We start from the raw sequence: 23,700 nt of genomic DNA on the forward strand, positions 1-23,700 counted from the left end.
TTATTTAATTGAATTATCATTGTTTCAGAAATGGCAGCAATGAAGACAGAAAGTGCTAGAAGAGAAGTTAACCATATCTGCAATAGAGAAATGCAAGCCACGTAAACTTATGGTGTTCAGGATTCGTAAATACAGACAGGCTCTGTATTTAGCACATGGTATCCAACACTGTAGGGGTCTAGAAAATGAGTGAGGAAAGTTTATGTGTTAAGTCTGTGAAGGCGGTTGAGACAAATGAAAAGTGTCACAAATGTTCACTGTGTAGTTCTGCATTTTCCAATTTATCAACTCTAAAAAAACACCTGCGGATTCATACGGGAGAAAGGCCACACAGATGTCGTATCTGTAATGCTTCGTTCGCTCAGACGGGAACGCTGAAAGTGCATATTCGTACACACACGGGCGAAAAGCCGTATAAATGCCCACATTGTAATAGTGCGTTTACTCAAAGAGCGAACTTGAAAGTACATCTTCGTTCACATACGGGCGAAAAACCTCACGTATGCCCGCTGTGCAAGACCTCGTTTGTTAAGGGAGAATCGCTACAAATACACCTCTTGACACACACGGGAGAAAAGCCCTTCAAGTGCGTAACTTGTAACTCCGCATTTTCTCGGCCGGGTGCTTTGAAAACGCACACCATGATTCATACAGGCGAAAAGCCCTTCAAATGTTCCGTGTGCAGTGCCACGTTCACCCTCAGGGGGAATCTGAAGTCTCACCTCAGAACCCACTCGGGAGAGCGACCTTACAAGTGCACGGAATGCGATTCCACATTTGTACGTTCGGATGACCTCAAGGTGCATACGCGCACACATACGGGAGAAAAACCTCACAAATGTTCGTTCTGCAACTACGCCTTTTCGCGGGCGGGGGATCTGAAAATACACCTAAGGATCCATACCGGCGAAAAGCCGTACAAATGCTCAATATGCGACTCTGCGTTTTCTCGTTCCAATACGTTGAAAATTCACCTCTCGACTCACTCGAACGAAAAGCCGTACAAATGCTCGCTTTGTACGGCTTCGTTTGTTCAGTCAGCCAGTCTGAAACATCACCTCAGAGTTCACACTGGAGAAAAGCCTCACAAGTGCTCGTATTGCACGTATGCATTCGGTCGAGCAGGCGATCTGAAGGCACATCTTCGCACGCATACGGGTGAAAAGCCGTACAAATGCTCGCTCTGTGGCTCGGCATTTGCTCAGGCAGGACCTCTGAAGATACATCTCCGCATCCACACGGGCGAAAAGCCGTACAAGTGCTCCGTTTGCGATTCCGCATTCGCTCGGTCCGATCATCTGAAAAAACATCTATGGACTCACTCCGACGAGAAGCCGTACAAATGCACGACTTGTAACGCTTCGTTTATTCAGTCCGTTCACTTGGAATCCCACGTGAGGATCCACACGGGGGAAAGGCCGTTTAAATGTACGTTGTGCGATTCGACATTCATCCGGGAGGGTAATTTGAAATCGCACCTTCAAACGCACGCACGCGAGAAACCTCACAAATGCAGTCTTTGCGATGCTGCATTTGTACGTCCAGGGCCGCTTAAGAAACACATGCAAGAGCACAAGAAAGACAAGGTTCATGACTGTATGGTTTGCGGTACTGAGTGTTCATGCATGAACTCTGGTGTGAAGACATGCTCATCAAAAATTGTTGTAGAGGATGTAAGCTGTAATAACATCATGATAAAATGTGAATTACCAGAAGATGAAACCTTGGATTACACTGGAAATGCCACAGAGGACATATCCAGTAACACCAATGATATTCTTCAAGCAACTCCTGTTACTCCTCCAGTTATTAAATGTGAACCACCTGAAGAGAAGAGTTTGGATATCACATCCAACACAGATTGTTCAGAGATTAGTAATCTTAATAACGAAAGCTTAAAAACGGAAGTAAAGAAGGAAACACTATACATAGTTGAGGAATTGAATTGCTATGACTGAAGAAATTAAAAATGCTCAGGGGACAGGGCAGATTAGATTATATGAAATATAGCCACTTCACATGTTTGTAAACATCACTGATGGTTCCTTCATTGTGTACTTATAGATGAAAAGATGCTTCTGTGTATTCTGTGTTTTTCCTGACCTGTAAGATGTATAGGGAACTTATAATCTAATATTCGTGTGAAAAAGAGCATGGTAATTATTTTCTGAGGAGATTTTGTTACAATTGGAATAAACACTGTTGCCCATGCTAGAACTATTGTTAAATGTATGTATCATTTTGAATTAAATTTATTCATGCACACACACATGGTTCAGTGGCACAGTGGTGTTGGCTACCGCTACTCCAGCAGCCCAAGTTCAATTCCCACCCAGGGATGAAATATCAGTATTTCTGTGCCGTGAGTAGGCACTCCAACTCTTGTGGGTGGGAAGCTGGGAGTGTGCGTGTAAGATCACAGCCTTACCCACAGATAAGGCATACATGAGCTCTGAGGATAATAGCTGTCAATCATGAGTTCAACACATTACTTAAGACCATGGTGAATCACACACACACACACACTACATGAATTCAAATCTAAATATGATAACTGGAAATCAAAGATATAGAATAAGTTGATAAAATTGAAGAGGGGGAGATGGGACCTAGCAAGCTTTGCTCCTCTCCTGTCTATTACAATTAAATACACACACACGTATATATTCTCACCATTCTCACCATCCGCCTGGTAGGTCTATGTAGACCTGTCAGTCTGCATCAGCCTCCTCCAGCCGCTGCAGTCATCATACCGTCTCTCTTGTAGTACTTTTTGTTGTAGAGAGGATCCTCTATTCATTGATGTTGTCACACCACCTTTTCCCTGGTCTTCCTGGTGGTCGTCTACCCCTGGGACGCCAGTTCAGCCATCGCTTTGGTGATCTATTATCTTCCATTCTCATGACATGTCCATACCAACGGGGAAGTGACAGTCGGACTTTGCCCCCCACACACATATACAAAATATATATATATATATATACATATATATATATGTGTGCATGTGTGTGTATATATGTATATACATATACCAATGGCTCCCCCCCTCCATTTCTTCTCCACATACTCCACTCCCATTCACCACCCCTCCCTCTTTTCTTGGCTCCTGGATGATGGGTCATCCCTGCATCTTGCCCACTGTCCTGAGTCGGAAACAATGTAGCAAGACACATCACATTCACAGCAAGGTTCCTTTATTTAATCAGCACCCGTCCCCTCATGCAGAAAAAGGGAAGACAGGGAGAAATCCCTTCGGGGTGCATCAATATACCATTCACACATACTCCCTCACCCCCCCCATCCTCCATCCACTCCCATACATCCCAGCATCATCCATACACAACCATTCTCCACTCACCCCCTATCTTCTTTCTTCTCCTGTCCTTTCTCAACAGACATTCCCCTCTTTACCAAAGCCCCTTTTACCCCATCCATCCATCTCATCCTTGGTTGCCCCCTCATGTTCACTCCTTCCACCTCTGCCTTTCACACCTTTTACTAATCTTTCTTCACTCACTCTTTCCATGTGTCCAAACCATCCCAATAATCTTTCATCAACCCTATCTCCCAACTCCCTTTCCACCCCCCCACTCTCCTCCTCACCCCATCATTTCTCTATCCAGTCTAGTAACCCCTACCGTACTTATCAGGCATTTTATTTCAAACACATTTAAAATCTTCCTTATGTTGCATGTTTCTGCCCCATACAGTGCTGTCAGCACAATCACTCCTCCATACAGTTTCCTCTTAACATCCATTCCCAAATGTCTATTTCTCATTACACTTTTTAATCCCCCAAGGCATTTACTTGCTTCTCTCAATCTGCATTCTACCTCCACTCCTCCCTTTCCTGCACTTTTTTGTATTTGTAAATATATATATATATATATATATGTGTGTGTGGGTGGGTGTATGTATATAGATTGTATAGCTCAATAGCAATTCATTGAATTTGAGAAATGTTTCATTGGTTTCTTTGCTGTAATTATTCAGGAATTCATATTAGGTATAAGTTACCATTAATGCAGTCTTAGCTTAACATGAGTTACATGAGGAAAAGTTATTTCAGTAGAATGGTAACAGGTATGAAAGGGCATTCTCTTTATTCACAATAATTTTAATAATATTTTTAATAATATTACAAATGTAACTATAATGACCTTATCACAATTTTTTTTTATTATTATTTTATCTATTACTGTTTTTTTCATTCACAAATAGGTTATTGGTCTTGTTCCAATTTCTAGGTTGTCACAAAGTTATTGACTGTCACTTTGATTTTTACATTGCTTGGTGTAATGTAAATGGCCTAGTTACTAGAGTGGGAGTCATTATTGGTGAATATATTTTGTATAATTTCATATGTAAATTTTTGTAATTTTCAATGGTGAGTTTATTCTCATGTGGGCACTGTGTACCCTAGCTGTATAAGTATTTGTTCCGTTCCATAATTTTTACTACATCATGACAATACCACTGTAGATATATTGAAGACATCTACAAGAATTAACTTATAATGGGTTAAGCTTTTATTGAGAAAATGTTTTGCTATACATTTTTTATACAACAGGTTATGAGTAAATTATGATATTGTAAAGTTTGAATTTCACATTCCTCCCAAAAGAAGATATCCAGAATGCATGTAAACATGCTACTGGCATAATGATAGAATTTGTAAATATTTTCATACTGTTATGGTAGCTTTTTGTTTCATATTGTCTAAAGCCATTGCAGCTCCGTGTCTCCTGCAAGAGAGATCTGGGACAACAGGTTACTGTAAGGTTCTTTGTTCCATGTAGTGTGTAAATGAGAAGTATAATCTATATGCAGATTTCAGAGCTGGGCATGTTACCACCGGACAGGTAGTGTGTTACCAAAAAATCTGGGGTGCATTTCCATCAATGCATTACCAATTTTAATTTCCTTAGAGTGGTCTGCATGACTGTGTATGTGTTTATGTATAGACATGTACGCAGTGTGTATGTGCAGATTTTTTGGTAATACACTACCTGTCCAGCAGTAACGTGCCCAACTCTGACAGATATACTGGATGTCAGGGTTTAGGTTAATATTCCCCTTCAGAGGTACTGCTACTTTCTCACTATGTGGTACCCCCAACAGGTTGATTCCCACCAGGTAAGTCCATGCTAAATGTTAGGTAATGACTGAGACTGATAGTATGTTCAGTCACTGTCAAAACCTTTTTTTTTTTTTCGGTTATCTAACAAAAATTCTGTTATTCCTGTGGCACAGTAACCAAAATCCCACTCAGAGATTATCATACTGAAAATAGGTACACAGTTCTATGCAAGAACCTTCAACCCAGCTCACCCTTCTCATTACATCACACAAGCACAACCGAATGGAAAAAACTACAGCAACATAGTACTCAGAAATCTACAATATTCCACCTTACACTGCACAACATATCTATACAAAGGACACATTCACATTCAGTTTACAAAACAAGCACTCCAAGACTGACAAACCAACTCCAACAATTCCCTCCAGACATTAGCTCCACAGAAGAATCCCCTTAGAGTTCCTTCAGATGGAGGTGAAGGACTTGACAGTTTTTGGAAATAGGTAGTAGGGATATGATTATCTCTGCTATATGAAGATAAATGTGGGTAAAAGTAAGGTGATGAAATGAACAAGGGGAGAGGATGACAGCAAATTGGAAGTGAGCATTAAGATCAAGTGGAGGAAGTGGATAGTTTTAGATACTTGGGGACAAATGTGGCAGGAAAGGGAGGAGTGTGTGGAGGTAGAATGTAGATTGAGAGAAGCAAGTAAATGCCTCGGGGGGGATTAAAAAGTGTAATGAGAAGTAAACATCTGGAAATGGATGTTAAGAGATTGTATGAAGGAGTGTGCCAACAGCACTGTATGGGGCAGAATTATGGAACCTAAGAGAGGAAGAGTTTAAATGTGTTTGAGATGAAGTGCCTGAGAAGTATGGTAGGAGGTACAAGAAACAAGATGAAAAAGAGAGCAGGAGTGGAAAGGGATTTGGGAGAGATGGTTGATGAAAGATTATTGGGATGGTTTGGACACATGGAAAGAATGAAGAAAGAGTAATAAAAGAGGTGTGGAGGAAGTGAACATGAGGGGGCAACCAAGGATGAGATGGATGGATGGGGTAAAAGGGGCATTGGGAAAGAGGGAATGTGTGTTGAGGAAGGGAGACAAGATAGGGGTGAGTGGAGAATGGTTGTGAATGGATGATGTGATGTATTGATGGGAGTGGCTGGGTGTATAGAAGGGTGAGGGAGTATGTGTGAATGATATTTTGACGCAACCTGAAGGGATTCCCTGTCTCCAACTTTTCTGCATGAGGGGATGGAGTAGGGGGGGTCACCGATTGAATGAAGTGGTCTTGCTGTGGATGTGCTGTGTCTAATTGCACTTCTGACCCAGAACAGTGAGTGAGATGCAGGGATGACCTGTCATCTAGGAGGAGCCAAGAAAAGAGGGAGGGTGGTGAATGGGAGTGAAGTATATGGAAATGAAATGTGTGGGAATGGATTTATGCCTTTGACTTAGGCTACCTTCCTTGTAAAGGGGAATAAGCTGTTTGTATATGTATGTATCCATAATTCCAGGACCATCACTAGAAGGAATATATAATTGGTTCCTTGATATAGAATGTTACACCAATTTATGCTACAGGTATTGAAAATATATATCCTATATATATTTTTCTTCATAGGGATATCTAAATTAAAACATACTATATTTTGCTATTGAGAATGATCCCTGATTACAAATGTTTTTTGAAATATTCTTCAAATTTTCACTGCTGTTTTAGTATCTTAAAACGAAATTAACTTCTAAAGCCAAATTTCTGTGAGACAAATTAAATCAGTGGTGATGCCTTATCCTTGTGTTAAACCCTGAAGACTACTAATTTTGTTTGAAGTTGTACATCAATTTTGCAACTGCTTCCAGTTTCATATGTAAATTGGATAATTTAAAGATTACATCTGCCCCAGTGTGTCAAGAGCATCAACAAGAGATAACCATATATGGATACTGTCCAATAATATCGTAACACGTTTATAAATACAGTACACTAAAAACCCACTGTATTGGAGACAAACAGGTAGAGAATCAAAAACAAGAATAAAAGAACATAAAAACTCTGTAAAATACACAGAACAGAACTCCGCGGTATTTCAACACATCGCCAACAATAATTACCACATAAATTTGGGACGAGGCAAAAATCATTTTCAAATGAAAATGTAGCTATAAAAGGAAAATCGTTGAATCTTCCTTAAATAAACAATTCCCTAATTTTAACATTTCAAAAGGACAATGGTCACCTGATTATATAACCACCTTGGCAGTTAACAAATTACTTCCTTCTATTGTAAAAGCTGATGACTTGCCACAAAGCCCGTGCAGCAATATAGACACTACCTGATATGATATGTCTAGTTCCCTCACTCCACCTCTCTCCTCTGTATATATAATATGTGTTTTCTCTTGTCTTTGTATTCCACTTGAAGAGGATCACAGCAAGTGATCGAAATATATGGAAATCGTTATTTCCTTTCTTTTCTTATATCCAATCAACAGTGGGTTTTTAGTGTATATATGGACACAATACATGGTTGATTGTTGAACAATTGCTGCAATTTAGAAAAATAGGAAAAATATCAATCAAGATCTCAAAATGCAAAATCATATACTAATGTAGGCCAGCACATTGTACTATTTCTATAGTAGGTATATATATATGTATGATATACTAGGTATATTCTATAGTAGAATAACTTCTGGGGGTGGTTGCAATTTGACAATATTCAGAAATAGCATGACCAAGTTAATTCAGTCTTGAGATACATGAAAAATCTATCCAATCTTTATGTCCAAGCATTTCTGACTCAATTTTATGCAAATCAGTTTTTTCTGTATCATGGCAATACCCTAATTCCAAAAGATTTCCATAAAAATATAGAATACACTACTACTACTGGACAGGATAGGTAAGGTGGAGAGTGGAGGTTAGTGTAGAGAAAGAATGAAATGGAAGGAAGTTAGAGTTATGATGATAGGTGTGGGGCAGACCCACTTGCTGTTGTAATTATTATTTTTGTGATTGCTAGTGTGTTTGCCTGGTTATTTTTTTATTTACAGAATTGGAGGTTCGGTCCATCTTCTTGCAGGTTTGGGTATTCTCTTTCTTCTTCTTGAGTTGTTGTTATTGATGTTATTTGTTGGTCATTTTTTTTTTAATATAATATTAAATGTATACAATTATTTGTGCCTATTTTAGGTTTGATTTCTATGGGGTAGGTTCTGTGTTCATGGTGATGGGGAAGGGTCTTGATTCTATATGTCGTGTGTGTGTATATATATATACAGACGCTCCTCTACTTACGTTCATTCGTTTTACGTTTTTTTCGATTTTACGTTTGAACTGACTGTAAAAAAAAATGTAAAAAAAAAAAAAAATTGAGTGAATTTTTTAGTTTAGCGCGCTCTCCGTAGTTCAAACGATACTTACGCATGACACTGCGTCCATTGTTTACATGGCACAAACGACAGACTGAACGTGCCTAGCCTCCTCCTCCTTCATCTCAATTTATGTTGCTTGAATATAATTTTTTTAAATTAATGTTATTATTTTACAATGTTATGTTTATAATTAATGATTTAGGGGTGTTTTATAAGATACGGTAATAGAATTTATGGATGTATAGTACAGTATGAACGGTCATACATTACTGGAACGTACAGTAACAACTTACATTAATTTTCACGTTACGTTCGGCCGTTCGGAACGTAACTAAAACGTAAGTTGATGAGCGTCTGTATATATATATATATATATATATAATATTTTTTTAATGGGTATGATTTTCCCCCCATTGGGATGACTAGTGTTTTTTTCAGTTAAATTGTTAGGGGAGAGTAGTGACTTCTATTTTTCCATACTCATTATTTTGTATGATATGTGCAATTATTTTTAGTCAACAACAATAATAATAATAATAATTATAGTAATAGTGTTAGTAGAACAATAAAAGATGATAGAATGGTCTATTACTTAGAGGGCAGGATAGATAAGATGAGGAGGGGGGGATTTGGGGGTTAAGTGGAAGGAAAGAATGAAATGGAAGTAAGAGTTATGATAGGTGTGGGGCAGACGCACTTGCTCGTTTATTTTTATAGTCTCGTGGACTTTTTGTGGTGTATTAGAGGGCAGGATAGATAAGATGGGGGAGAGGGAGGGAGGGGGGATTTAAAACTAAACTTCAAAGCATTGTGCTAAAAGTATACTTGAAAAGTGTCGTTTTGAGGCAATGTATAGAAAAGGGAAAATGCTGAGTTGTACTCGCCAGATTCACCAACACTGATATATTCTTTCATATTTTCACAATTTTTCGTGTGTATCTAATGGTTCATGCCAGCATGTACAAATTCGCTCAATTTATTAACATGTAGAGAAAACTTGACGTAAGGGATAACTATTCTTTTGCGTTTCCTACATTTTTTTCGAGTTTTAAAGTCACGATCATCATCATATCTTGTGGCACCAGAACCGTGTCCATATAAGGGCAGTTTCATTTGCTTCCCTAAGGTCTTGGTCGGAGCAATGGGGACTCAATGGACATTCCCGGAGGACGTGGACCATCGTCTGTACTTCGCCACAGGGACATTGGGGGCTATTGGAGTATCCCCACTTGTGTTGGTTTTCTTTCGTTTTGCCCACCTTGGCTCTTCCTCTGTGGTAACCCAGTCCTTCCTGGTTAGGTTTGCTCCTGGGGGGCAAGGTGGTCTCGTTTGAGCATGTTATGGCCCAGATTGTCTTATTCCTGCCAACATTCTAGTCTATGGGCCACAGCTTGGGTTGGATCTAGTCCCTCCACCGTCATGAAGCTTTGGCGGGACTTCAGTCTCTGTCCAACCTGAAGGTGACCGTATAGTGGATGCCTGGGATCATTTTGTTGTTTATATTTTTCTATCTTGGTAATTATTTCGCGCCGAATGTGGGGAGGTGGAATCCCTGCCAGTCTGTAGATAGTATGTAATGGCGTTGGTTTTAGGGTACCTGTAATTATTCGACACGACCTGTTCAGTTCTGGATCTATTTTGTGTGCATGGCATGACCTGGCCCATACTGGTGCGCAATATTCTGCAGTGGAATAACACAGTGCCAAAGCTGTTTGTCGCAGGGTGTTTGGGTCTGTTCCCCAGCTGGTGGTGGCAAGTTTGCTGAGGAGGTTGTATTACAGAGAGGCAAATTTAACGATATATTGTATATGGTCATATTAGTATATACTTCAAATTGACCGTATAGGCATTTATACATCTACACGAGTTAAATTTTGACTTTAATTAAATTCACAACGTATGTGTACCCCAAATCGAATTAATAGAGGCTGGCAATAAAAAATAATATTTCCCCTCTGAAATCACTATCAGCGTTTACTTAAATTGCAGACTCGCAGTTGAAAAATCAATCATAAACTTATATTCAACAACTTTAAAATTTACCGAAATTATACGTGGCGACCGGTAGTTTCAAACACCCTGGGTAACTGCCCCCCCCCCTCATATTGTCCATGATGTAATACTTGACTGATTTTACACTAATATTGATATCGTATAATTTAGGTGTAATATCATCTTACCTCCAAGATGATTTTAATCGTGGCTAGGGCAACATCTGTGGAGGGGAATCCATACGTTTGAATGGGAATGGACGTCATATAAATACGGAAAAGAGAAGGTTCCATAAACTAATTTGTACTCTCGAAGGAGGTACTGAGCTGATGAAGAAAAGGAGACGGAGTGGGGGATGGAAAAGGTTTATGAGGTGGGAATGCATAACTGACAGCAACATCAGGCGATGCTTGTCAATTGCATCAATTGATGTTAAGTAACCTAACAGCTATGTATAAATAAAATTACAATAATAATCTGGAGATAAAGTAGAGAGTTAAGTGACCAATGTGAAAAAACGCCTAAATACAGAAAGAACGTTAGAGCGTCGTCTACATTCGCATGCGGTATTCAAATCCTTCAGATGCCTAAATATGTTTTAACCTGTTTTACCAGTTTGATCCCGTACGGAATTACGTACTTAATATTATTCCACATATTATACAAAATAGTGCAGATAAAATGGCAAGGGTGTTGGGATAGTATAAACCCAACTAAGTCTGTTATGAACAGATTAGTACTTGTCTACGTCACAATGCAATACGATTTGGCTGAGTTGACAGGTGAAAAAGTAGGAAGTTGTTACGAAGGAATATGTAAGTTGTAAATAGTGGCGCTTAGAAGCCTGATGATGCCGTGGGACAACTCCTTGAATACATGACCAAAAGGTTCAAGGTTAAAGCCTAGTAATGAGAAAGGAAGATACTTTGAATTAGTAAACACAGATGAAACAAGCGTTTTATTTGACCTGAATATAAACCAAATATGTTAAGTTCTTAACATGTTTGGTTAACGTTTTGAATATGTAAACACATTAAATATAATTTATTCCACCTGAATGTAAATGAAATATGTAGAGTTCTTTCTCCTCAAATGATCTGATTGGATGCCCGTTCTCTACACGCCACTGATTGTAAGTAGGGAGGTTATTTACCTCGAGAGGTTGTGATGACCCAGTCAAAAGGGTTTAGGGCGCTTAATTCACCTACTGGGAGAAATCGGCAAATGTTACAGATTATTTTTATATCCTGACAGGGCAGACCGAGAAGGAAGATGGTAAATGGGTGGTGCATGAGTGGTAATAGTGAAATGCCTGGAGGTGGCTTCGTCTCGTTTCGCTTGAAAATGTAGCGGGCGGGTGGACACGAGATTTGTTGCCGATAGTGCGTCTTGGCTGACGGTCGGGGACACGTCGTTGCGTCTGTTGGAACCTTCGCCGCTGCGCAGAGGTTAGGTAAGGCATCTACTTGAGTAATGGCCCCCGACCGCTGTATGACTTTGTGGTATTACTGTATGTGTGTGTGATACATCAGATTCCGAGTATCGCCACTGCGCTGGCATACCATGTTTACCAAGGCGACCAGATTTTGAAAACTGGAATACGGGACACTTAAATTGGAGAGGTAGATGGACAATGTGAAGAGCACAAAACAAGCTTCAGTACCTGCTTCATTGACTTGTAATTTTTTTTTTTTTTTTTTTTTTTTTGCTTTAATGGGGTCGTGTCTATTGTATATTTTGTTTCAAGTAGTAATGTATTATAAATTTTCACTCAAATATTGTTCCTTTCGAATTAATATACCTGTAATATTAAAAAAAAAATCAGTTTTTCAAGCGAAGTGTTTAAATCTTGAAAATACGGGACAAAACGCGTCCCGGGGAGGATCGATACGGGACGCCTGGTCACCCTGATGTATACACCGTCTCCCGCGTTTATGTATGAACAGATCCGGACCATCGACAAGGTTGAAGTCCGAGCGGGTGCCAGCCCCACAAACCATGAATAAAAATGCCACTGTACTTGATACTATTTGTGTTTATGCAGACGCAGGTGAGTACGAATTATTGGAACAAGTTTGGGATGAGACTTCGACAGCTCCATTGTAAAATTGGGTGTTGCACTGTTGTTACGATTGGCAGGGTACAGTTGTTTTGTGTTGCGTGTCGGTGAGGATTGTTGAAGAAGGGTAGTTCGATGTTTGTGTTTTAAGGAAAGAGGAACATTTTTTTTATAAGGGTTGTGTATTCCTGTGTTGTGGACGATTGGTGACTGTTGGGGCGGGAATTTGGAAAGGGAGGATGCATCGAGGTGGCGGACTACAGAGCTTCCACGTGCGTTATTCTAGGTTCATGCGTCATGGACTTCATTTGAACTTGAATTACTCGGAAGTGTGTGTATTCTGTCTCCTACATGCATAGGTTTTCGCGTTCATTGCGGATGTTCCGTGATTTGGGCCGTAGTTTGCACGTTTAGCTTGTTTTAGTCATGGGAAATCGTGTGCGGAGGGCCGTGCAGTGCACAGATGTGCCTGCTGGACGGCGACATCATTTAGTCTCTCCGAAGTGCCGGCAGTTGAAAACGCGTCGTGTCCGGGGGTAGCATCTTACATTACATTTCAAGTATTCTATTTTTATGCAAGTTGGAAGTTAGGGTTTGTCAAAAGTCAGAATCAGTATGGAGGATGGGATCATTACATCGTTTATTTTCTTTGTTCGGCATACTTTTTTTTATCAAATATTTGTCCTAAAGTCTCGGACCAGTCCTACGTTTGTGGGATGGTGTATATTCCCGACTCGTGTTGCATGTAGTTTCATTTGAACTGGAACACCAGCAAGGGACTGGACTACATCACACTGAGTTCTGATTCTAGGCCTATTAGCGATTCATTTCCATGATACCAAATTAGGTGTTACTTCCTGCACGAAATGACTAAATCCTCACTCGCATTAGGAACTCTACAGCATGTAACGGTCCATTTGTGGTACTAAAGACTAAGAATATTGGGTAATCCAAGTCGGAGTCTATTTCATCTTGGCATACTTCGAATTGTCAGTTGGTGGGGCAATCAATGGCTGTGGCTCTAAGATCATTTGGCCTCGTCGTCGGCGTCGATCATTTCCTTCATCTAAGGGGTAAAGAGCAGTCACCACCGCGTTATCTTAGCAAATTGTTCCTTGGTGTGAAGGGTTTTTCCCTCATCACTCCGTTCATGGGGAAGTGTTGAGAGGCAGGGTGGGGATGCAGCAGATGAGGCTGCTACTCCATATTTGTCACATTGTCCTTATTTGCACCGCAGTGAGGATGCATCAAGATTGATGGGGATTGTCTGTAAGGCACCTTTAGCCTACTCCCCTTCTAGGTTTTATGAAATTTTTGGCTTGAAGGCCAAGCGATGGAGCCGGTAGGCCATTCAGCTCATATTTATCTTATATAAACAGATAAAAATTCAAGTAAAACAGTAAAAACAATCACTCACAAAAACACATCAGAACAAGATACACTCACAAGCATTCATGTACACAATCTTAAATTTCATAAAATAAATTTATGTCTTTTAAAAACTTTACAACATTCTTCACATGAGCTTCCTTCCCTAAGATTTCTTTAGATCAATTTGTTAAAAAGTTTGCCCTGTGCTTATTAGAGTATGCAGGGCAACTCCCCTTCTAGGGTGGGCAAAGTTTATCTTAGGGTTGCTTGGCCAGGTAGGCTCTTGCTAAAGAGTACTGCCCCATTAGTCTGTATATGTCCAGCCTATCATGAGGACTGAAACTAGGAGCTTCCAGAGATCACTATCTCATGACCCAGCCATCATGCACAATTGCTAGAGGACTGGGTTAATGATAGGAAGACTGAATCTGTTGTTAAATGGAGTAAAGTTTTGACTAGTTAAATACGTCCGTCTTTCCTCATTGAGTCGATCACTGGGGCCACTATGAGCAGTTTGTGTTCCTCCAGGATTTGGTGTTATGGGCCACAACTTACCAGCATTTCTATCCTTTTGGTCAAACCCGCACTGCCATCATGTGTCATGTTGCATATGTTGTCTTGTTACTCAAAGGCATTTACCATTTGGTTGGTAGTCCAGGTTTCTGTAGGAAGTTATGAAGGAATGATAGAGGTATTGGTTTTCCTCCGAGAAGGCCTCATCTCCCTCCAGTTGGTTAAAATTGAGGCATCAGATCCTCTAGCATCACTAAATTCACACTTTCCAAAACGCTCCACTCATTAATCACAGGTCCTTTTCACTCATCACATTTCTCATTACCGGGTCCATACACACAAGCACCCATACCTCCTAATCTACTTTCACTTTTACTTAGGCCAGTGTCCTCTTCCCACTACTTACCTCATGTCTTGTTTTGTTTTGACCTATACAAGACCGTTTTCTTTATCTGAGGGCAGGGCCTTCTATTGCAGATGTACATGTAGAATACCAATAAATTCCAGGTATGTAAAGAATTACTTAATACAAAGTGCAAACATACATGTGGCAAATTACAGCTGATCAACTGTACATTTTTACCCTGCACCATTCAATCTGTTGGCCCTGGTTTATGTTGCAGAAGACACGTAGCCTTCAAGTAACCAGTAATGGCCTCCGAGTGAGTCCACAAGTTAATCAGGGAAGATATATTTTGTTGTATGAGGACAGTGTGGGAAGTGAAGTACAAGATGTACTGTGTATTCTGTCCTTGCAACATTTAAATATACACATGTACAAATGTTTGCACTTAAATACAAAGGAAATTTTGGAGAAAAAAAAATGCTTTGTCTAACCAGAAACCATTCATTTCTCTATATTACAAAATTAATTATATAGACTAATGATCCTAAAAAGTATTACTAATCTATAACCATGTATTCTCTCATCTCTAAATCTATAATTGTCATATGGAAGAGTTGAATCTAATAAAGAAATACAAAAGTGGGCTTTGTTTCGTAACAATTGTCATAACAGATTACAACCCTTTTATAACTATTCAATATTTATGATTGATACTCAATATTGAATGGAACTTCAAGGAAAAAAAAAACAAATCCTATGCATCATCTCTGAATGCTAGTCTAATTATCCAGCCGATTCCCATTACCCTAAAACAAGATGATACAAATTTGTGATCATCTCTATTTTCTACAAATATGTATTTCAGCGCAAGCCCCACAAGTGACCTTCTGTTCAGAGCTACATGTGCAGTCATGCAAAGAATCTTGCTCTGTTGTTATACAACTTTGACATCCTGCACCTCCTTAACCCATTAAACTCCGATGACAAGATGTCATTTGGTCAAATAAAACAAAAAATCATAAAACACCAAAATGTTTGATCAAACACCAGAAAAATAGGACGTAAGCGAGGACTGACGTCATATTTTTCTGGTGTTTGATCAAACATTTTGGTGTTTTATTTTTTGTTTTATTTGACCAAATGACAAGAATCTTGTCATCGTAGTTTAATGGGTTAATGATGGATTACAATGGTAAAGCATGCTAACATAGGACCTTCTAGTTTATAGTGATGCTGGATGTAGAAAGAAAACTAACAACAGAAAGACAGGTAAACAAGGACACAAATTAATTGGTAATTCATATCATATTCCTAAGGTGTTTATCCAAACAAATCTTAAAGCTTTATAATGTATTACATGCCATTGCACCTATGATTAGTTTTTTCCACTTATTATGCAATGAATACTGAATATTTACTTCTAAATCCTGCAAAAATACATGAGCTTAAATTCTCATAACCAACAATATTCTTTAAAATTTACACAGGTGCAATAAACATTTTACTTCTACCAAATCCCAAAGACCTGGTATTCCTCAAATATCTTTTCAAACCAGCACATTACTTAAATACAGTCTTAAAATGAGTGTATCAAATGATGTATTTACTCTGCATACAATCTCTCATGAAATAAAAAAGCTTTACAAGGAGCATGCAAGCCTCTTCCTTTGTGCGAGTGCCCACATTTTTTAATCAGAGCACTTAATGGAGAAAATAAAGATTCACAGAATACATATATAAGGCTTCTTCTATATGAATTTGCATACAGCATTTCAGAAAATCACATTGGGAAAATGAAACTTAACAGATTACATTCCTAATCTTCTCTGAGAGTTCATGCACATTCAGATTAGCAAGGAAAATGAAGCCTTACAGAGCATAAGTCTATGAGGCTTCTTCTGTGTGAGTTTGCAAGTGGCCTTCAAGAATAACAGATTTGGAAAATGAAGCTATGGGGAGACTACATTTGAAAGGCTTCTCTTTTGTATGCGTACGCATGTGCTTGTTCAGACCACCCGACTGGGAGAACGACGCTCCACAGAAATTACATTTGTAAGGCCGTTCCCCTGTGTGCGTTCGCATGTGAGTTTTCATGTTATCCGATCGAGAAAACGAAGCTTCGCAGAACGTACATTTATACGGCCGTTCTCCCGTATGGGTTCGCCTGTGGACCTTCAGGTTACTGGAGTCCGAAAACGAAGCTTCGCAATGACTGCATTTGTACGGCTTTTCACCCGTGTGAATGCGCATGTGGACCTTGAGCGCACGCGAGTCAGACAACGGAGTTTCACACACGTCGCATTTAAACGGCTTCTCTCCAGTGTGTGTTTGCATGTGTCGTTTGAGACTCTCAGACAGAGAGAACGCGGCTGAACAGAGAATGCATTTGTGGGGCTTGTCTCCCGTGTGGGTTCGGATGTGCTTCTTCAGACCCGACGACTGGGTGAATGCAGACTCACAGATGTGACACTGGAAAGGCTTCTCCCCTGTGTGGGTCCGGACGTGATTCTTCAGATGCGCAAACACGGAGAAGGAAACCTCGCAAAGAGTGCACTTGTACGGCTTTTCGCCCGTATGGAGCCGCATGTGCACTTTTCGGTTATCGGCACGAGAAAATGTGGCATCACAAAAATCACATTTATAAGACATCTTCCCTGCGAGAGTGCACAAATGTTCAAGACTACCAGGCTGGGAAAATGAAGTTTACTAAGTACATTTATGAAGATTCTCCTAAGTTTGAATTGGCATATGCACTTTTGATCCACCAAGAATCTAAATGAGTATATTTGACGGGTTTCTCTTAAATCTACCCACACATTCAGTGACTACCATACACAGGGTCTGAAGTACAGAACAGAGAATGCAGCTTTATAATACATTGCATCTCTCCCATGCAGCCAATTCTGCTTTTTTAGATCATGAAATTCAAGTTCAGAGAATAACTTTGTAGATAATGCTCAAGATTGGCACTAGTTAGTTCACATTATTTTAGGGACTTTTATGAAAACATGGAAAGAGCAATAAAATGAAGCTTCATGAATACACAAAGAACCTCATTCCTGCAAGAGGCTTTACATTTACATACAGTGATGAATCATCAGCTCGGCTAGAAGACAATCAAGAGGAAAGTATAATTCTTTCCACCTGTGTGAATTCCAATGCTGCTTACACTAAGCAAAAAACATTATGTGCAAGGAGGAACTCCATGTAGCTCATCCTATGTCTCAACAAAAAATCAACCAAATAAAAAAGGTACAACAAATATGGCCTAGTAAGTAGTAAATTTAAACATTCTTAAGTGTGCATCAAAATATACATAATCATTCTACATGTCATTAAATGAAGTCTATGGGTATATTTTAATTTCCCTTTTTCGCCTCTGGGAGTCCAAATGAGAACAACTAATTTTACGGGACAAAGTGAACATAGTTTATTCCTGTTGCAGTCTATACTTTTGCAGCTGAAGAAACCTTGGAATAAGGTGCAGTATAAGATCTTGTGACCTGCCTTTCTTCAGTTTCTCTGATTGTATTGTTCTAATTCCGTAATAATTCCTTTCCAGTGTTCAACTCCAACACTGCTATGTGCCCACCTGCACCCTGAAAGAATATATATTTCTAAATATGGAACAAGTAGTGGATATGTGTTTCAACATATCCTACCCCTCATCTCCCCTTTATACAAGGGGCATTGCTCTTTAGTATTATACATGTCAAATGCTGGGATTCAGTTATCATGTATAATGATAATTATAATGGTGATGAGCATGGGTGGTAGCATAAATACATGATAAAAATCCAAACGGACAAAACCCCAATCTGCAAAGCTGACAAAACCCCAATAGGAAAAACTGGGGTGGGGGAGGACATAACCTAACCTAACCAAACCTACTGATTGGGGTTTTGTATGTTCACCAGTGGCATAAATAAAAATGCATTATTGCTGTCACTAAAGAAGGAGGAGGAGGGAGGGTTGCACATCCACATCTGACATGTTAGGTTAGGTAGAGTCTCCGAGACAAAACACTTCCCTGTGATTCAGGAAGTTGTGTGTATTTAACCTCTTCACTCTGGGCCAAAATCTTGTGGGCAGCATTAGCTGCCAGACATGCGATGTTGCGTCATAATACTCGCATTATCAAAAATAAAGTCACCGCTGTATTGCTCGTTCTCTTTCACCCGTGAATTTTGATAACCATAGAAAATATGATGAAGCCAGTTTACAGAGTATGGGGGTCACACAGGTACAACTACATACATACATACATACCAAGGCTTTTTCCCCCTTACAAGGGAGGTAGCCAAAAAGGAAAAGGCATAAAATCATTCCCACCCATTCCATCCCTGTATACACTCCAATCCCCTCCACCCTCCCTCTTATCTTAGCACCTCCTGGATGACGGGTCATCCCTGCACCTTGTCCACTGCCCTGGGTCAGAAGCACTGTCACCAGACACAGCACATCCACACCAAGGCCGCTTCATTAAATCGGCGACCCCCCCTCTCCATCCCCCCATGCATAAAAGGAGAAGATGGGGAGAAATCCCTTCGGCTTGCGTCAAATTTTGCTCACACATACTACCTCACCCCCCATGCATCACAACATCATCCATATACAACCATTCTCCATTCACCCATGTCTTCTGTCCTCTCCCATCCTTCCTCAACAGACATTCCCCTCTTCTCCAAAGCCCCCTTCACCCCATCCATCCACCTCATCCTAGGACGTCCCCTCATGTTCACTCCCTCCACATCTGCCTTCCATACCTCTTTTACTAGTCTTTCTTCACTCATTCTTTCCATGTGTCCAAACCATCCTAATACTCTTTCATCAACCCTATCTCCCAACTCCCTTTCCACCCCTGTTCTCCTCCTCACCTCCTCATTTCTCACTCTATCTAGCCTAGTAACCCCCATCATACTTTTCAGACATCTCATCTCAAACACATTCAAACTCCTTCTCTCTTCCTCTCTATGTTCCATGTTTCTGCCCCATACAGTGCTGAAAAGAAAAGAGAAGTAAAGCAAAAGGTAAAGGAGGCAAAGAGGAGAGCAGATGTGAAGTGGGGTAAGAGTATGACAGAAAATTTTGAAATTAATAAAAAGATGTTTTGGAAAGAAATTAAGAGAGGAAGAGGAGGCAAATCAAGTACAGGTACAACTACAATAAATATAATTAAGACGCCGATATGGCAGCCTCGCGTACCCACTTGCTCCTCATGATGCCTACGTATCGAAGGGGTTAAATTTATGTGTGTTTTTACCTAATTGTAGCATAGAGGAAAGAAGCAACGCTCAGGTCCTGTCTCTTATTTTCTAATTTTCTAACACACCTAGACTCGAATTCATGTACAGTTCCAACTTATTCTATATCCTTGATTTCCAGTTATCATATTTAGATTTATACTCCTATATTTGTGTGTGTGTGTGTGTGTGTACCTAACTGTAGTTTAAAGAAAAGGAGTGTCACTTGTAGGGTCCTTTGTCTTATTCTCCAGTTATACCTCACTTGTTTGTGTGTGTGTGTGTGTATTTACCTAGTTGTATTTTACAGGAAGGGGAGCTAGGCTCGTGGTGTCCCGTCTTCATATCTCATTTTATCTAGACTTTTTAAATTCATGTATTGTTTTTGCACACATCACTTTCTCATCTAACTTATTCCAAATGTCTATTACTCTTTGTATGTGTGTGTGTGTATGTGTGTGTGTGTATTCACCTTGGTCTTTAGATCACGTGTTGGACTCATGATTGACAGCTATTTCCCTCCTGGAAGAGAGCTTATACCTCGTATAACCAATCTATGGGTAATGCTATGACCTTATACACACACACACACACACCCCAACTCCCCGCCCATGAGAGTCGGAGTAACGACCCGAAGCGCAGCGATACCGAAATAATTTCAACCCTGGGCAGGATTTGAACCAGGTACTGTGGGCACCTCTGTACTGACAGCCCAGTACTCTACCAACCATGCCACCGTGTGTGTGTGTGTGTGTGTGCGCGCACATGTGTATGTGTGTGTAATTCACCATGGTCTTGGATCATGTGTTGGACTCATGATCGACAGCTACTACCCTCCCGTAAGAGAGCTCAGAGCTCATATATGACCGATCTATGGGTAATGCTGTGACCTCCATGGTCTTGGATCACGTGATCGACAGCTACTACCCTCCCGGAAGAGAGCTCAGAGCTCATATATGACCAATCCATGGGTAATGCTGAGACCTTACACACACACACCTTCCCACCCATGAGAGTTGGAGTAACAGCTCACAGTGCAGCAATACTAAAATTATTTGTCCCATGTGGAATTTGAACTCAGACTGTGAGTTTATGTGTGTGTGTGTGTGTGTGATTCACCATGGTCTTTGGATCATATGTTGGACTCATGATCAACAACTATTCCCCTCCCGGAGGAGAGCTCAGAGCTCATGTGTGTGTGTGTGTGTGTGTGTGTGTGTGTGTGTGTGTGTGTGTGGTTGACCATGGTATTGGATCATGTGTTGGACTCATGACTGGCAGCTAATACTCTCCCACTTAAGTGCCCGTAGTTCACATGTAGCCTTATCTATGGATAATTCTGAAGCCTTTCACTACCACACACACCAACCCCTTGCCCACCAGAGTTGAGCTGCAGTGTGACCAAATTCTGATGTCTCTGGGTAGTGTCTCAAGAATGGATAATTATGCTCATTTTGATTACATTAGGTTAGGTCATCATGGATTTTTGGTACACTAATAAATCCCCAATTTCAAGATTTCTCTACATATTAAATATATTTAGATGTCCACATTTCACTCAATATATATTTGACATTCTACAATATAACGTAGACAACAAATGGTAACTAAATATCTAACAAGTAATAAGTTTGACAATACCTATATTCCCACTTAGCCAAATAAATATAAAAAGCAATATAAATAATATTGTCAATGCATACACCTGCTAAATAACACCAAAATAATTAAGTATTTGATCTTCAATCTTGGCTACAATTTAAGTTTTCGTTGTCTCCGCTTTCGATATCATCAAATTATTACCTTCCTATCGTCTTCTACAAACAACATTCATAAAACCCTACCTTCGCCAGCGTTCTCTTTGCAGCTGTTACAATTATAATTTACTTATGCTTGTCAAAATATTTGATAAGCTCCCTATGCCTCCATCTTTGTTTACATTCCGACACACGGGCTCAGAGTACAAGAACATTATGTTCCGTGTTATCAAATTCTCAAAGTTTGTTCTATTGTGTATTGGTACAATAGACTAGATTTGCACAAATTCTTTACATATTACTAAAAGGCTAAGTTCAATTATGAATAGAGAAAAATTAATTCTAGCGGATTACGTCCTTACACGAAGGCACACAAAGACAAAGGAAAATAAAACTGGAACTATCTGGAAGGCAGTGTTGCTAAAGTCCGACTTGTAGAGCTTATATATCTGGAGTTCGATAGCAAGAAAATTGTATGGTCAGAAGACATTAAAATTCATCGTCAACCACACACAAAAAAAAATACAGGGAAAAGCTATAAATGAAACAAATGTGTAACTCCGACGATAATTTTTATGTAAACATCAATACTCCGACATCCGATCAAAACAATAACGGATAACCTCGCTTGAATTAAAATTTGTGGAAATATAAACATTAATAAAAAAGAAATGGGCCGAATAATTAATCGATTACGTCGGGAAATTTGGCGTTTTATTTTGAACCTTACTAAAGAACTGTCAAAATACTCTCTTTTTTCCAAATCTGCTAATAACGCCGAATAGTACCCGCTGAGACAACTGGGATACATGGCAGGAAACGCGTTGCTATACTCACGCACTGGCGCCAATACTCACGGTTTCTTTGAGCGAGCCCCCATGCAGCCACCCTCCCCACTCCAAACAACTCTCAACAGATTCGATCAATTTTCCCCAGCCAAGAATTTAGTAGAGTCCCTTCGTTTGCTTCACTGAGGGTTGTCTCTTCTGTGAGTAGAATCAACAACAAAAACGTGCAACATGCCCGTACATCCGGAGGTGATGTTCACGAATTACGCTAATAACTGCCATAGAATGAACCTCACAGTACAGTCTCTAGTTTGATACAAGTCTTTTCAATGCAATGTTCCTTTTTGTGATGGTGCTCAAATTTTTGGTCTCAATATTCCTATGTGTACAAACATTTTAGTAATATTAGCAAAACTATAACAATGTTTATGTGTCATATGTGTACTGACTGGTATTACTCATGATTGTCTCTGGTCCCCTTAACCCACTACGTATGTTGTCTGTGTGACTTAGTGTAGAATAACAATCTGATGAGGACCACAATGGAAATAAGCGTACATGCTTTTTGTGTTATCCTCGGCAATTTGCATTTATTATTCCGAATTATGTGTTCTTGTCATTATTTGCACTTCATGTACATTGATTCATTGCCAAATAAAGTCTATCTATCTATCTACTTAAAGCATTTGTCCCGCGTCTCGTATCGACCTTTCTCGGAACGCGTTTTGTCCCGTATTTTCAAGATTTTAATTAAACACTTCGCATGAATTTTTTGAAAAAGTTTTACATTTTACAGGTATATTAATTCGAAAGCAACTATTTCTGCTTGAAACAAAATTTACAATGGACACACACATGTAAAGTAAGCGAAGAAAAATGTAAAAGTCAATTAAACAGGTCCTGGAGCCGCGAGTCTGTTTTGTGCTTCACATAGCCGGTACACATTGCCCATATACATCTCCAATTTAGGCGTCCCGTATTCCAGTTTTGAAAATCTGGTCACGTACCTGATTACAGTGATACACCATGATTCTTTGACGGTACTTAGCACCAAAGACATAGAGAGAGTTTAAGTCTAGGCATTATATTGCAATAGTCATAAGCTTTTGGGACCTTGCTAGGCAGTAATGACACTGTATATCGGTGTGCCACGCAAGACATTTTG

General features: G+C 39.7%; 3 protein-coding genes across 3 annotated transcripts in view; 1 reads left to right on the top strand and 2 right to left on the bottom strand.

The window, feature by feature from the left end:
• Positions 1–4,597, top strand: part of LOC143031529 (uncharacterized) — a 14,262-nt gene extending 9,665 nt beyond the window's left edge. The window contains exon 2 of the mRNA XM_076195487.1: positions 29–4,597. Coding sequence (XP_076051602.1) covers positions 186–1,958 — 1,773 coding nt within the window. The 5' untranslated portion in view covers positions 29–185 and the 3' untranslated portion in view covers positions 1,959–4,597. The remainder of the gene's footprint in view (positions 1–28) is intronic.
• Positions 1–23,700, bottom strand: part of LOC143031538 (uncharacterized) — a 485,407-nt gene that overhangs the window by 272,654 nt on the left and 189,053 nt on the right. The gene's annotated exons all lie outside the window — the stretch shown is intronic.
• On the bottom strand, positions 15,229–22,086 carry LOC143031531 (uncharacterized). Its single transcript, XM_076195497.1, has 2 exons — positions 21,835–22,086; positions 15,229–18,346 (listed from the first exon to the last, which is right to left on the bottom strand). Exon 2 carries the CDS (start codon positions 17,394–17,396, stop codon positions 16,632–16,634), a length of 765 nt encoding a protein of 254 aa, XP_076051612.1. The 5' UTR covers positions 17,397–18,346; positions 21,835–22,086; the 3' UTR covers positions 15,229–16,631.

Source organism: Oratosquilla oratoria, chromosome 12, assembly GCF_046742065.1.
Source record: "Oratosquilla oratoria isolate Oo_2021 chromosome 12, ASM4674206v1, whole genome shotgun sequence".
Classification (NCBI taxonomy): domain Eukaryota; kingdom Metazoa; phylum Arthropoda; class Malacostraca; order Stomatopoda; family Squillidae; genus Oratosquilla; species Oratosquilla oratoria.

Coding starts and splice junctions, on each gene's coding strand:
- LOC143031531 (XM_076195497.1), bottom strand. CDS start 17,396: ATGTCTTATAAATGTGATTTTTGTGATGCCACATTTTCTCGTGCCGAT.